Source organism: Manis pentadactyla, chromosome 11 (genome assembly GCF_030020395.1).
Source record: "Manis pentadactyla isolate mManPen7 chromosome 11, mManPen7.hap1, whole genome shotgun sequence".
In the NCBI taxonomy this organism is placed as follows: Eukaryota; Metazoa; Chordata; class Mammalia; order Pholidota; family Manidae; genus Manis; species Manis pentadactyla.
Genome location: NC_080029.1, coordinates 124028678 through 124043667, shown reverse-complemented (window position 1 = coordinate 124043667; position 14990 = coordinate 124028678). Strand labels below are relative to the sequence as shown.

Here is a 14990-nt window from a genome sequence, read left to right as displayed (position 1 = left end):
GTAAGTTCTAAATTCCCTTCGAACACCTCTTGCAGCACAAGGCAGGGTCAGCTGATCTTGGATGCCTGGCCAGCCCTGAGAGCCATGGGTTCTAGGGTCTGCCAGCGGTTATACCTAGACGCGTTGCTTCCATTTTAATTTACATTTGAGGAAAATCTTGTCTAAAGAGCACACACCTTGGAAATGATACAGGCTCACCGCATCATCACAAATTTGAGGATCAACTTATTTTGGATTTTCTGTTTTTTTTGCACTGTCTGTGTCCCATCTATCATAGGATAGGGAACAAAGAGGAGGGACGAGGCTGGCCACAGAAAGCCCTTAGGAGAGCTGGTTAAGTGAGTGGAGTAGGTCCTCTCTGGAAATCAGGGTAGTTGGACTAGATGATCTCCGAAGGACTGTGAATTTGCAGAAATAATATAATCCTGTGCTAAGAGCATTCACATATAAGCACTTTCTGCAGCCTATATCTGTGCAGATAGAACATTTAAATATGGTTAAAAAAAGAGCTTATAACATTTTTTCTTAAGAATGAATTAAAAAGTCATCACATAAAACATGCTGCTTCCAAATTCTCAACTAGCAGCTATTCCAATTTTCTAATCGAGCTTAAGAGAACTTACACTTACAATCACATATACACACACATACGTGTACACACACACACACACACACACACACACACACACACACACAGAGTACTGCAAAGATTATGCCCATTACAGACTAACAGGAAAAAAGGGGTTGGCAGGGAGGTGGGTAGGTAGATGGGCAGCATTTAATAATGCCTTACAACACAAATACTCCAAGTGTGCTTTGGACCTTTCCTGAGAGGACAACAAGGGTGAAACTTTCTCACCATGGAGACTTTGGGTGGTGTGACAACAGTAGAATTAATAAACGTAGAGCACAGAATGACAGAGTTTCTGGTCACATTCAAACAGCAGCCTGAGAGCACAGATGCATTCCATGGAACATTATGGGCTTAACAGCACTAGCCTATGACAATTTTATTTAATCATGAAAATATAATAGTAGTCAAATCTTTTTGTAGTTTCAGTTTACTGCTTTCTCAAGTGAAATGAATGGTCTCTCAGATTTCTTCTGCTTTCATCTCTCTGCTCTAAGTACAGTAAGGTAAGGTTCCAATTAAGGCCCATTAAATGCTCACATTGATTCATGTGAGCCATTTTCCAGTTTCTTCTCCTAACACGATCTCAGTGCACCCGAGTTCTCTCTCTCGTGGTTTTCAGTTTAGCAGTTACCCATCTAGAAGAGAATTATTTGGGTGTGAGGTCTCCCTTCCTCCTCCTCTGCAGCCCTAAGTGCTGAGTGGAGACCCAGCTTCACGGCCTTCTAGACGAGCATGTGTTCGTCACCTACCAAGCGTGCCCGGCTGAAGCAGGCACGCCCCTCAGGAAGGGAGGCTGTCAGCCAGAGCCGGGCTGACCCCCCAGCCCCACCCCCACCGCAGCCCCCTTCCCCCAGTAGCTGCGCCAGAGCAGCAGGTTGAGGGGCAGCCCGGAGACCCCTCCAGGAGGGCCCCTGGTGCTTCTACATCTTTTGGGTTCACAGAGGAACCCTGCGGGCAGGGAACACACAGAGCTTTCTCCAGTTTCTCAACAGATGGGGAAACACACTCTGACAGCAGAGATGGCATATCTATGATATCAAGTGTCAGAGCTTACTGAGTGGAAACTCCAGGGCTTTTCCCGTGAAAAGCAGGGAATCTGGAGGCAGACAGTAATAATTTCAATGACATCACGTTAACATTTGTTCTGGCCCCGGGAACGTGCTAATCACTATTACATGATCTAATTTGATTTGCACAACAACCCCATGAGGTGTTACCAATGTTTATTTATTTTTTATTTTTATTTTTTTTGGTATCATTAATATACACTTACATGAACAACATTGTGGTTACTAGATTTCCCCCCATCATCAAGTCCCCACCAGAGCTGTTATCAATGTTATCCCTATTTTATAGATGAGGAAACCAGCAGTAATTTGCCCAGGATCACAGGGCTAGTAAGTGGCACAGTTGGGACCAGGTCACCTGGCTCCAGAGCCCACAGTCCTCTCATCAAGCTATAAACACTGAACTACCAGTGCTTTCAAACAGAGAGCAGCCCACCGACTGCTCCTGCGACGGGACCCCCACACACCACATTCTCTGACGAGGAGGGCAGCACCTGACGGCAGACTAAAGGTGCCAGTTCCCAAAGGAACTACATGTGAAGAGACTTAAAAAAATATTTTAGAATGCCTCCAGGAAACATGCTATTAATATGAGTGATATGGTGATTTGGGGGTCTTTAAGTGTAGATTTTCCCACAGTGTGCTTTCTCAGAGTGGGCTAGAAAGCTTTTTTTTCCTTTTCGTTTTAAATTACAGTATCATTGATATACAGTCTTATGCTGGTTTCAAATACATAACACAGTGCTTCAGCATTCACCCATATTATCAAGTCCTCACCCCCTCCAGTGCAGTCACTGTCCATCAGCGTAGTAAGATGTTAAAGAATCACTAACTGTACTCTCTGTGCTGTACTACTGTCCCTGTGGCCAACCTATATTGTGACTGTGAATTACTGTGCCTCTTAATCCCCTTTTCCCTCCCCCTACACCCTCCCCAACCCCTTCCCTTTGGTAACCACTAGTCCCTTCCCAGAGTCTGTGAGTCTGCTGCTGTTTTGTTCCTTCACTTTTGCTTTGTTCTTATACTCCACATATGAGTGAAATCATTTGGTACTTGTCTTTCTCCGCCTGGCTTATTTCACTGAGCATAATACCCTCTAGCTCCATCCATGTTGTTGCAAATGGTAGGATTTGTTTTCTTCTTATGGCTGAATAATATTCCATTGTGTATATGTACCACATCTTCTTTATCCATTCATCTGCTGATGGACACTTAGGTTAGAAAGCTCTCCTTTTTCTCAACCAAATCAAAGTCAGAGCGGACTTGCTGTGACAATGCCACCAACCTGGTGAGCAACGACCCCAAGGCCTCCATTTTCATAATCGAATAAATTTGGGACCTGGGTAAGAAGGATGACAGGTAATCCTCACAACTACCCTGTGACTGAGACCTTCCTGTCTCTGTGCAATTGCCGGGGAAAGTGGCACTCAGCATGTGCTGTCCAAGTGGGCCAGAGGCGGAGGAGGAGCTGGGGGACCGACTGATGCCCACTCCACGGCCTTTTCTCACATACCTCTCTTTGCCCAAATACAGGATCTGCCAAACCTTAAACACAGTGGTTTCCTTTGCATCTCAGAACTATTGGCCCCAGTAGAAACAAAACCAAAACTTTCTTTTAGAATAGATTCAAAGGTAAATAACTTACAGTGCCAAAGAAATGGCTCTTAAATTTTTAGCGAAAAGTTGGTTCAGGAGGTTTGGTCAGCAAAATAGGAGTGCTTTATCTTTCAAAATCTGGGGCAATTTTAACCTTTTCTGCAGTATTATGCCTAAGGAGAGATGTATGTCTCAACATCCAATCATTCATTCAGTAAATATTTACTAGGTAATCACTATGCAGCAGGCACTCCTGCAGGCACTGGAGGCAAAGACCCTGTGGTCTGGGTACTTACATCCTAGCAGGGTGCAGTGGGGGGCAGGGAGACAAAATAAATAAGTGTTAGAGGCAGATAATAATATGAAAAATAAAGCAAGGTAAAGGGGAAACAGTAATCATGGGGCTAATACAGTATTTTAGATGCGGTGGCCAGGGAAGGCAACTCTGATAACATGACTCAGAATATAAAACCTTTGGAAACCCCTCCAAACCATGGTGATTTCTGAAGGAAAAGTATCACAGGTGGGGAGCAGCAGGACCAAGGCTCGGGGTGGGAGGTACTCAGGGTGTCACTGGGGAGCAGTACAGAGATCAGCGTGACTGGAGTGCAGTATCTGTGATTCACTCTACTTAGAAATGAGAATGATTGCATTTACCTACTCATGTTGGTCTGGCCATGACTTGCCACTTCATCTTAGAATTATATATTTCCCCTCTATGAGAGTTGGAAAGGCCCTTCAGAGCACCCAGCCTCTCTTTTCACAGACAGAAACAAAGCCCAGAGAAGGGCAGTAACTTGCCCAGGGTCACACAGCTATGCAATGCCAAAGGACCCAGTATCTGACTGCTGCACCAGCATCTGTTTCATGGTGATGGGCTTTCTGTGACTAATGAGGGCCTTATATCAGATTTTCTATCTCAGGAGAGATGTTTTCTTTCTGATTACAGATTAAGTCTTTATAGTCTATCTCATGATTGAAGATGAAGGCAGGTCTAGAAAAAATTAGACTTACCACTGGTCATGAATTAAACTCTGACAAAATACTCCTTCTGGCCTCATTTTCTTGGGTGTTTGTGATACCCCAGGAGAAGACTTTCAAGTGAGCAAAGGATGCCCGGTGTTTGTGCACACCCGTGGCCTGACAGCAGTATTCCCCTCTGACCCCTGTTCACAGGCTCTGGGCACGGGCACCTTGGGGAGAGTGCTGACGGTTCATCACTTGGCTTCCCCCGTGAGACTTCCACTTCTCCGTCCAGCCTTGGAATGGAGCTCAGAAGGGGACGGTCAACTTCATGCCACCTGCGGCTAAACCGAGCCATCACGGTGACGCTGACTCAGACTCCGGTCTTACAGCTATTGCAGAAGCAGCTTAGAGGATTCCTGACTTCTCACAGTCCAACTGAGAAAAAGCCATGGCTAGCTTTCGATTTCACGGCTTCCATGTTAGATTTCAGGGGTTATTTTACTTGTGTGTTCCAAACCTGAGTTCCCCAGAATGTGAAACTGAAAAGATTGGTAAAGGAAGGTATTTAATGTACACAATCCATTTTTTTCAGATCACTATGCCAGAACCATGAAGTCGGACTACTGCTGAATCAACTGCTGCCACAAAGATGGTGAAGGGCGAGCAGGACAGGAGCGTCCTCCAGAGTCAGGCCCCGTGCGAGCCACACGACAGCCTGGGAAGAGGTGGTGTCACGGCCTCCATTTCACCGACGAGCGAACGGAGGCTCCGCGTCAGAAACCCGACCAACGGGCGAAGTTTCTGTTTAGGACTCGAAGCCAGCGGGCGGCAGAGACTCTGCTCTCGTTCTCTGTGCCACCTGACTTTCAGGGCCATTACAGATCAAGTTCAAAACTTCAACTGCAGACGGGAAGAATCCACTCGGTTGTCAGGAAGATTCGTGGGAATAACAGTGCGTCCCGAATCAGGAAGCAACCCCACACAAAGGGGGAAGCACGGTCCTTTCTCAGTCAAGGACAAGTACAAGGCCAGTGTCAGTCTGGAGCGGAAGGTTTCCACCTGAGGGTTCGGTCCGGGTACCCTGGGGAGGCTGCTGCTACTCTGGCTGATCCTGGCAATGCAGTCGCTGGGTCAAGCAAGGAGTTCCTTATAACCTTTCACACGGCTTGTGGAGTGAAAAAGGTACCTGGTGTGAGCATGTGGTACTTCAAATTACCCTTGTGTTGGAAATTCACTGATGAGATAAGGGAAAAAAAGGTGCCTTTTATTTGGATTCTGTGAAATCGGTGACTTTTAATATAATCGCCTAAAATTGCTAACTGGCAAATTTCTCCATTTTAATACCAGCAAGGCCATTTACTAGAAATCTTAAAATTCATGTTTAGACAGAGTTACTTTTAATTAGAAAACTTACTTTTCTACTTTTTGGGGGAAAATCCCACATTTTTCTTTGGTACTATAATATTGGATTGAGAGTGACTCTGAAGTAGTTATATGGTTGAAATTCTTAGGGGTCTTCCTTAGACATGATACATTTTTATTTTATGAAAAGAACTGGGTTGTCACACAAAGAAAATGCAGAAAACTTAATGCTTGTATGACAGCTGACGAACAAGCTGCCAACACTGGGAGAACAGAAAGGCCTTGAACGCTGGAGTTTCCACTCTGAGCCTCCTGCAGCAGAGCCTGCTCACGGACTTGGATGGGGCTGGGGGAGTTTACCAAATGGGTGTGACTTAGGACCATCTGTCTATGAGAAAATCAAAGAGTAAAGTAATGTTTGGCCAGGAATTAGGCAACCTCTGAAAGTTCTGAAAGCTGGAACAGGCCTCTGGAAAACTGACGCTCTTAAAACACAACCTAGCTTCCCTCACCTACCAGAATGGTATACAACTAGGGAACTGTCCTGTTTTTGCTTGCCAGGAAACATCTGAGGTGAGAACCATAGATAAATTTTAGGAAGGTCAGTCAATTAACATTTGGGTTTTCTTACTAAGGCATAAATTTACAAAAGGACTGAAAAATGCATGTCACACAGGTCAGGTAGAAACTAGGTCCAACAGCCTCACCGTCAGGCTTACTCACCCATTCTGATCTCCCAGAAGCACTCAGGACCCCCTGGGACAGCTCAGAGCAGATGATTCCAAGTTCTGCATGAATTTGTCTACAGAGAAGCTGGACCAAAGGTGTCCTTTGCAACTATCACAAGAGACTCCGGCTCAGGCACCCGGAATCTATGGGATCTTTCCAAATGACAAGGTCAGTCACTAACTAAAATGAATATGCAAAGATGCTATTCCCAACACAGTAATATGCAGGCAGTCAAATCATCTGTCATTCGAGTTAATTTAATTATCAGGCCACATTTAATTATCCAATATAAAATGTAAATAAAGTGAAAGGCTGACAGCATATACTAATTATGTTCATTATCATAATTAAATGGGAAGGAATTTAGAAAGCATCATGAAATTACCATAAAATACAAGGAGGCTTTTGACTTAAAAAAAACATTTTAATTAGAAACTGCAGCCCTATAGGAAACAGATGATTGGTCCCATCAAGGATGGGGTATTACTTTTATTATTCAGGTTTATTTTCTGAAGTCATTCTGCTATCATGGGCTTAGTCTTTCCAGTTAATAGACTAAATGGTGGCAAATAAAAAGTGCCAATCCTTTATGCAAATCAGTTACCTAATAAAACAGCCTTAGGCTGCAGCAGGAGTTCAAGATCTCCAAAGACACAAGCTGTTTCCTCAGGAGGAAATAAGGGAGCCCCTGCAGACAAACAGGCCCTGCAAATTAACATGACTTCTGACTAATGACACAGAAACATTAAGTGAATTGAGCATCATAATTTCTCCCCTGAAATTCCTGATTTAGAGAATGTGGTATCAAGTTAAATACATTCACTTTTCTAAGAACAGAAGTGAGGTGGAAAGGATACTAACTGGACTGCCAACTGTGAGGTTGGGTCCTGCTAGTTCTTGGCTGGCAGTTCCTTTTCCTTCTGTAAGCCTCAGTTTCTCCATCTAAAATATGAGGGATCTGGACTAGATTTCTCAGAGCCCTTCCAGGATGAAGGCTCCACAAATCTGTGATGGAAGCTGGATAAGAGCTTAAAACTGCACTTACCACATCCCCTCAGCAAATGATCACTTGGCAAATTACTGGGTTTTGGGGGGAGTAGAAAGGAAATTTAATAAAACACATTCTCAGATTGGAAATAAAATAAAAATACAACTTTTCAGTTAGAGAAAATTCCCCAGTTCTACTTACCACCTCAGCAAGCTTGAGGTTAATCCCCCTACCCTGCCATTGCCATGCAAGGCATGGAGCCCGTCATGAGCTGGTGGGCACAGCCCCTCAGTGCAGGCGAAGCAACTATGACTAGAGGTGGCATTGCCGAGCAAGATGCCTGACATCTCACCCGTAGCCTCTGCTTGTGAGCGTCTGTCAATGGAGCCCTTCTATTAATGTAAGGGAGCCTAGACACATTCAGCTTTTAAGGGTGAAATGCCACGGAGTGGACAGGCAGCTCATGATGCCATCTGGTGCTGACATAATCTGCAGTGGGGCGGGGAGGATCTGAAAAACCTCAAAATGGCTTGCGGTCCCCATAAGCTCAGAATGATGGTCTACCTGTGGTTCCAATCTCAGCTTTCAAAATATCACAGAGTCACAGACCTCATAGGAGAGAATCTACTCCTTTTTTTAAGCTTATTTTAATCATTTTTAAGCCTCCAATTCAGTGACCTTAAGTACATTCACAATATTGTACAACCATCACCACTATCTATTTCTTGAACCAATCTAGTAAAAAGTGTTCAAGCCTCAAGAGGGACAATGACTATCTAAGACCACATAGCTAGTGGCAGAGCTGGGGATAGAATCCAGGCAGTCTATTTGCTAGACTGTGGTCCAGTTTGTTCACCCAAAACACACTCATATGCCTCTTCCTGGGATCTTTACGAGTCTCCTAAGGCACAAAGATATGTTCCAGAAGTTTCCCAGCTTTCAGAGTTGCAGAATGGTGTCTTCTCAATGAACGCTTTTGGTAAATGGGCATCATCTATATTCCCCACCCCTGCCCGAGACACACATCAGAGAACACCGACAGATGGGGCCCGAGACACATCTGATTTTCTTAAGCAACACGAATGAAATGACAAGTATACTAAGTTGGGCTTTGCAAAACCTAGGTTCTAGTCTGGTCTTTCAATAATTTTTTTGTATCACTTCAGGGTGCTTATTTCATCTCTCTGAATCCTGATTTCTCACATGTCTGTGAGGTAGGAATAATTTCTATACTTATAGCTTCACTTGAAGTCTAAGAGGCCACAGATGGGAAGAATAGTATAAAGAATTCTACAAATATGCTTACAAACAGCATCCTCATAAGGTGCGATGTCCTAGTGTTCGACAACTACTATCATTTTAATTAACTTCTTATTTCATCTCTACTTTTTATCATGTTCTTTCTTCTCATAGATTGTCACATTTCAGCAATTGCCTCAGGGATGAACGGACTTCTCTGATTTTCCCCCAAGTCAGAAGTAGATGTCCAGTTCAGTACTCAGTCCTCCTCGGAGGCAAGGTGTTGGAATAGAAGATGTGGCTTTTTTCACTTTTCTGGTTTCTTCCTCGTAGTGAGCTTACCTCTCAATAATCATCTCCAAACCCTGCTGCACCTTCCTCTTCCCCAGTCACAGCCACAGGGTCTCTGTCTCCCCCTTTTACTGCTTAATGCTCTCTCTGCCCATTTATCCTGCCTTCTCCTTGTTCCAACGTGCCCAGTCATTACTTTGCCATTAGGTCCAACTCAGTTCTAAACTGCCATCTCCAAACACCAGTTCCTCTGACCCCACTTGCTATTCACTCTGATAAGCCCGGAGATACTTACAGCATGTGTTTTATTTACAGGAGAGGATTCGTTTGTGATCTGGCATCAGGGGAAAAACTCTCTGAAATCCCATTCTGAGTTCAATAAATTCACCACAACGGAGTTAGTTTAAGCAAAGAGTTTCAAACCATCCCTAAACACAGACGTGCTGAAGGAGCTGAATTTTTTCTACAGAACTGTACGCAGCAAAATATTATCACACACACAAATTATTCACCTCTTTACAAGTGCAGTAGAATAGTGTCATGATATGGTAAACTACTTAAGACAAAACAGGAAACGATTAGGTAAACCATGGACTGCCTCCACAAGATAAAGCCATGCAGCCTTCAATACAATATTCATAAAGAATGATTCTGACGTACCGACAGTCCCTGATTTATGACGGTTAGACTTATGATTTTTCGATTTTACAGTGCTGTGGAGGCTACAGGGGTTCAAGAGAAACCACACTTTGAATTCTGAATTTCGATCTTCCCCTGGGCTAGCAGCATGTGGTCTGATGCTGTCTTGTGCTGCTGGGCAGTGAGCCCCAGCCCCCAGTCAGCTACAGGACCACGAAGGTGAACAACCAACACAATTACAACCGTTCTGGACCCATGCAACCACTCTGTTTTTCACTTTCAGTACGGTACTCAGTAAGATACATGAGGTACTCAATGCTTTATTATAAAATAGACTTTGTGTTAAATGATTTTGCCCAACTTTGTGTTAAATGATTAGCCAAAAAGGCTAATGCAAGTATTCTGAGCATGTTTAAGGTGGGCTAGGCTAAGCTACGATGTTCAGTAGATTAAGTGTATTAAATGCATTTTCTACTTATATTTTCCACTTACAATGGGTTTATCTTGATGTAATTCTACTGCAAGTTGAGGAAGATCTGTAATGTTAAGTGTAGAAAGCAGAACATGAGTGTTTGTATAGTATGATCTCAGCTATGTAAAAATACTCCTAGAGGGGAGGAGGGTCAAATGGATGAAGGTGGGCAGAAGTTATAAACTTCCAGTTAAAAGATAAATGAGTTTTGAGGATGTAATGTACAGCATGATAACTAAACTTAATACTGTACTGCATATCTCAAAGTCACAAAGAGAGTAGATCTTGGAAGTTCTCATCATATGGAAAAAAACTGTAACATGAGGAGATGGATGATAACTTATTGTGGTAATCACTTTGCTGATTAGAACAGTGTCACGATGTGGTGATTGTTCTGCTGATCACCACAATAAGTAATCATCCATCTCATGTACACATAAAACTAATACATGTTATATATCAATTATACTTCAGTAAGACTGGAAAAAATATTCACAGAAAAGAGACTGCAAGGGAACAGGCACACATGGTGAGTGGCTGTCTCAGACGGTGAGAGCAGGAAAAACTGTGACTCTTTTTCTTTACACTGGCCTGTCTTTTTAATGATGAGTAAGGAACACTTTTGTAATCAGAAAAATAAAAACAAACTTTTAAAAGAAAATAAAATACAATTTAGCATGTTGAGTGGGTACACATGAAGGAAAGAAAACCGTACAGGAGATTTCTCTCAACTTCCCTTCACTGAGCAGTTTTTTAAGAGACTTGTGAACCTGCTGGGCCTGGTTCATGGGGACAAAGCCCCAAAACCTGGGTGTGCTGGCAGGGGAGAGCGCCCCTGGGCACACCAGGGGTGGGAGGTGAGAGCGGTCTGCCCACCTGGCAACAGGGTCGACAAAAGGGGACCTTTCCTAGTGACGCTTGCTCTGGTAACAGTCTGGGAAACTTTATAGAATAGACTGCATGTTCCCCAAACTTCTTAAAGGGAATGCACAGAACATACAGCCTGCCTTCGTGCTCACTCAGGGTCAACACTGGGGGCACCAACAATTATCTGGGGAATCAAATGCAGGGCTTAGTGTCCCTTTTAGCCCTGAGGGCCGCAGTGACTGACTTCTTGGGCCTGCCTTATTTCTTCTACTCTCCCCCTCGGGGAGGCAGTTTCAGCTCTTGGTGCGAAGCTCACCCCACACTCGGCTCTGGCTCCTCAACCATATCCTGCTCTTCTCCTGCCCTGGGTCTAGTCTGCTGTAGGCTAGTAAACTGAGTTAGCACACTTTTAGAGATTTGCCCAAAATAAAAACTAGTAAGCTTAGAGTGTGGGTTAAAGGTTGTTCAAACACCGTTATCTTGGCTATATTCCATCCAGGTAAGGTTGCTGAGTAAGAGGCTCTGATAAAATAAGAATTTTAAAAATAAAGAGAAATAAGCTGCTGCTGTTTCTTCTTCTTTTTTTTACAAAATCTGTAAAGATTTGCCATCTTCTTAAAGCAGCAGAGTCCTATTTAAAAATGAAATCTTGCTCAGAAACCAAATAATCAAAATAGTTAAAAGCAAAGCTATTCTGGATGAGTCAAGGGGAAGAGGTCCAAGTCCTGCCTTCTCAGCCTCCTTTCCAGCCCCACCTGGCAGCCTCCGGGCACCTAGGCAGAAGCCAAGGGCCAAGAGCACATTCATAAGGCACCCGACTCCAATACTGTTTACTATGTGACTGAAGTTGAAAGATGCAATCTACTCCATGAACACACAAAAAATACATGGATAGCACAAGAATCTATGTGGTAAGGAGTAGATGATTTTGTGTGGCTTCAGAAGAATATTCTATTACAAAATTTTTATTTTTATAGCTCTAAAAGGAGACCTTAGTGCTCATCTAGTGCCAATCAAGTCCCCTTGGAGAGAAGAAGTCAGAGGCGTATCCCCGGAGCCTGGTGAAAGGGTCACACAGGGCAGATGGGTTCCAGCAGGCTGGCCTGCCTTTTCTCACCCCAATGCCTCACTCTCCACGCTGGGGGAGCAGTCCAAGGGAATTCCCGGGGCCTCTTACCTGGTTATCTGGGTGGCTGACAGTGAAGTAGCCCACACAGATGATGACCTCATGAAGGAGGCTTTCGCAGGGGACTTGGCTGCAGTGGCCCAACAGGGAGCTGGCAATGTGCCGGAATGCCAGGGACAAGCCCTCCGCCCCTACAACAGACTGACACAGACAAGGGGCAGTGAGAACTCCTGAGCTCGGGGAAAGCCGGGGCTGCAAACTACAGTAAGACCGGGCCCTGTGCACTTCCTGCCACAGTGTCTGAAAAGTGTGACATTTCTAGGGCACCACCAAACAGTTCAGTTGGGTATTCTAATAAATGACCACAATAAATGCAACATTTAACCTGAAAAGGGAGAGGACACAGCATAGCAGACCAAATGCCATTATCCAACTGAAGCATGGTTATTCGTTCTATTTTAAATGGTATTTTTTTCTCATTGTATACATAGTCTTACTGTAGAAAATTTGGAAAAATATTAAAATATTAAAATTCACCTGTAAATCTATCATTTAGCTAACTTCCAATACTCTTTTTTATGAAGGAGAAAATATTTTCTTTTCACACAGGGATGAAAACATAATTTTAATTATTTACTTAAGTTCAAATAGAAAATAAATGTAAACAACAACTAGTTATTATTCAAATAAACAACTGTATAAACCCAAGGCTCCCAAAAGAATGTAAAAGAATCCCAAGAAACCGAACTACTAATGCCAACCTCCACCCCCCACCTCCTCAGCACCCTAGGAAAACAAACCATGAAGCCCCCTCGGCTATGAGGCTTCTGGGATCCTTTCCCCAGGCAGGCAAAGGGCTGCCGGCGGTGGGCAGTGTGCGAGGAGAGCCTCAGTCGGCCTGTGCAGCCTGGAGCTTCTATTTAATAAACATGTCAAACAGACAGAGCGACAGGAGGGCAAAGAGGAGAGGCGAAGCCCACAGAACACATTCGCAGCCCACAATGGAATGAAGCACCGCTGCTGGTCTGTGGGAAAAGGCAGCATTTTAAACTCATCTCTTGATTTGAGGTCTCGGCGGGCTTGAACTAGGTCAGGTATGTTGCAGCTCGGAAGTTTCAGTGAATTCACTTTGCCTAACAGCGGGTGCAACAGTCTTCAGTGAGCATTGCTGAAAGGAAATTACTGCTAAATTTTAAGAGTACTTTCTGTTTCAGTTTCATTTCCCTGAGATAAAATGTTTTTCAGGCCCCAAAGAGTCTTCAGGAGGGCTCTGCTCCTTTAAATCAAGTGGTGACACCTTCTCAGCTCAGCCCTTATTTAATTAGTCTCGTCCAGCATGCTGTGACCCAGTGCCCTCTGTTTAACCTTCACTGATAAGAGCAGGTCAAGGGGCATGTAAGTTTGAATATAAAAATGAAACCAATTTTTCAAGGAAACTATATTTCCTTTTTAGCAAGAATTAATTGCCAAGTCAGTACATTGATTTGTTTCTTGAGACCACCTTCAATTGTAAAAACTGTCAAAGTGTATGCAATATACAGTATCTGGGATCTCAAGGCCATCTGTGCCAATATGAATTCAGAGTGAAATCAGATTCTTTTGCTGAAGGGAGAAAAATATTTTGACAGCCTTATTAGTATACAATGAAATGGAACCATCTACGAAAACTTTCTAATGGATAACCTTTGTTACTACTACATGAAGCATTCTCACACAAAACAAGCATACACAGGTTTATGGCTTTGAAGAAACCGGATCACCAGAAGGAAGGAGCTCTGGGAATGTCGCAGTCAAAACTGGACTGACTCAATACCTGTGAGAACATCTTCAGAAGCTGAGTCAGTCTACATTTCTTGACACCCTACAGCGCTTTTACAGAATCTCATTTCATCCTCAGACTGGTGAGGTAGATGTCCTTAATGTTTATTTTACAGATGATAAACGGAGTCTTATGGGTCAAATGATTTGCTTAAGGTCACACAACTTAGTAGTAAGCTGGGTCAGTCTGGCTCCAGATCCAGAGGTCTGATGAGATGCCTGCCTATGAACAGCTCTGCATTCTTGTGATGCATTGGGACTCAAACCATCAACATGTCTCATCAGACCATTTCTCTCATTTCAATTTTCTTCTTAAGTTCCTGTGATCCTCCTAGCCAATTCATAAATTGTGTCTCAGATTTTTCTGAGGGCAAGACCTATGCTGTACCTAAAATATCTTTCCCTATCCTTTATAAACATAGTCCCTAAAATCTCACTTTTGACATGTAATTGCTTTGATGAACTAGAACATGAATTTCTCAGATTATATCTATCATAAAAAGAGTCCTTTTCTCCCAAACTCACCATTGCTTTACATCCCAATATTGCATATTTGTGTTGTATTTACTTGAGCATCACATGCTTGATCAGATGCCCATCCACATCAGTGATGTTTGTGGACACAGGTCTTGCATTAGATTGCTGAACAAGAGTTTGGTGGTTCCAAAAAAATGGCTACAAGTCTTTCACAGTTTTCCCATCAAGAGGTGAGTCTATGTCTTCTCCCCTTAAACCTGGAAGGCTTATGACTGATTCAACCAATGTGTTATGGGTATTTAACCAGTAAGTATGGGTTATATATAAGACTTCTGAGGTTGGGTCATAAAAAGCAGTGCAGCTTCTCTCTGGTTCTCTTGGAATATTTATTTTCTGGAAGCTTCCTCTCAGGACACTCCCACTCCAAACCCAGACACCATGACCCAGAAGCCATATGTAGAGTCTTTAGCCAGTAGTCCTCACTGAACCTTGTCTTTGCATAATCCCAGGCATCAAACATAAAAGTGAAGGAGCCTCCAGATAATTTCAGCTCCCAGCTATTTGAAACTAGAATCTAAGAGACAGTTTTTAGATACTTGGTTTTCATAATACCTCGTAACAAAAGAAATCACTCTAGTTGGACCTAGCTAATGCTGGTCCTCCATATTGTGAGGATGTCTCCTGATAAAATCAGCATCTCCTGATTTCCAAGCTGTTTC

General features: G+C 43.4%; 1 protein-coding gene across 5 annotated transcripts in view; it reads right to left on the bottom strand.

Annotated features, from left to right (window-relative positions):
• Window positions 1–14990, bottom strand: part of SCAPER (S-phase cyclin A associated protein in the ER) — a 539898-nt gene that overhangs the window by 16763 nt on the left and 508145 nt on the right. For 4 of the 5 annotated variants that reach the window (XM_036907601.2, XM_036907603.2, XM_057489016.1 and 1 more), the window contains one exon: window positions 12028–12177. The exons of the other annotated variant lie outside the window; for it this stretch is intronic. In XM_036907601.2, the coding sequence (XP_036763496.2) occupies window positions 12028–12177 (150 nt within the window). The remainder of the gene's footprint in view (window positions 1–12027; window positions 12178–14990) is intronic. 5 annotated transcript variants of the gene reach the window in all.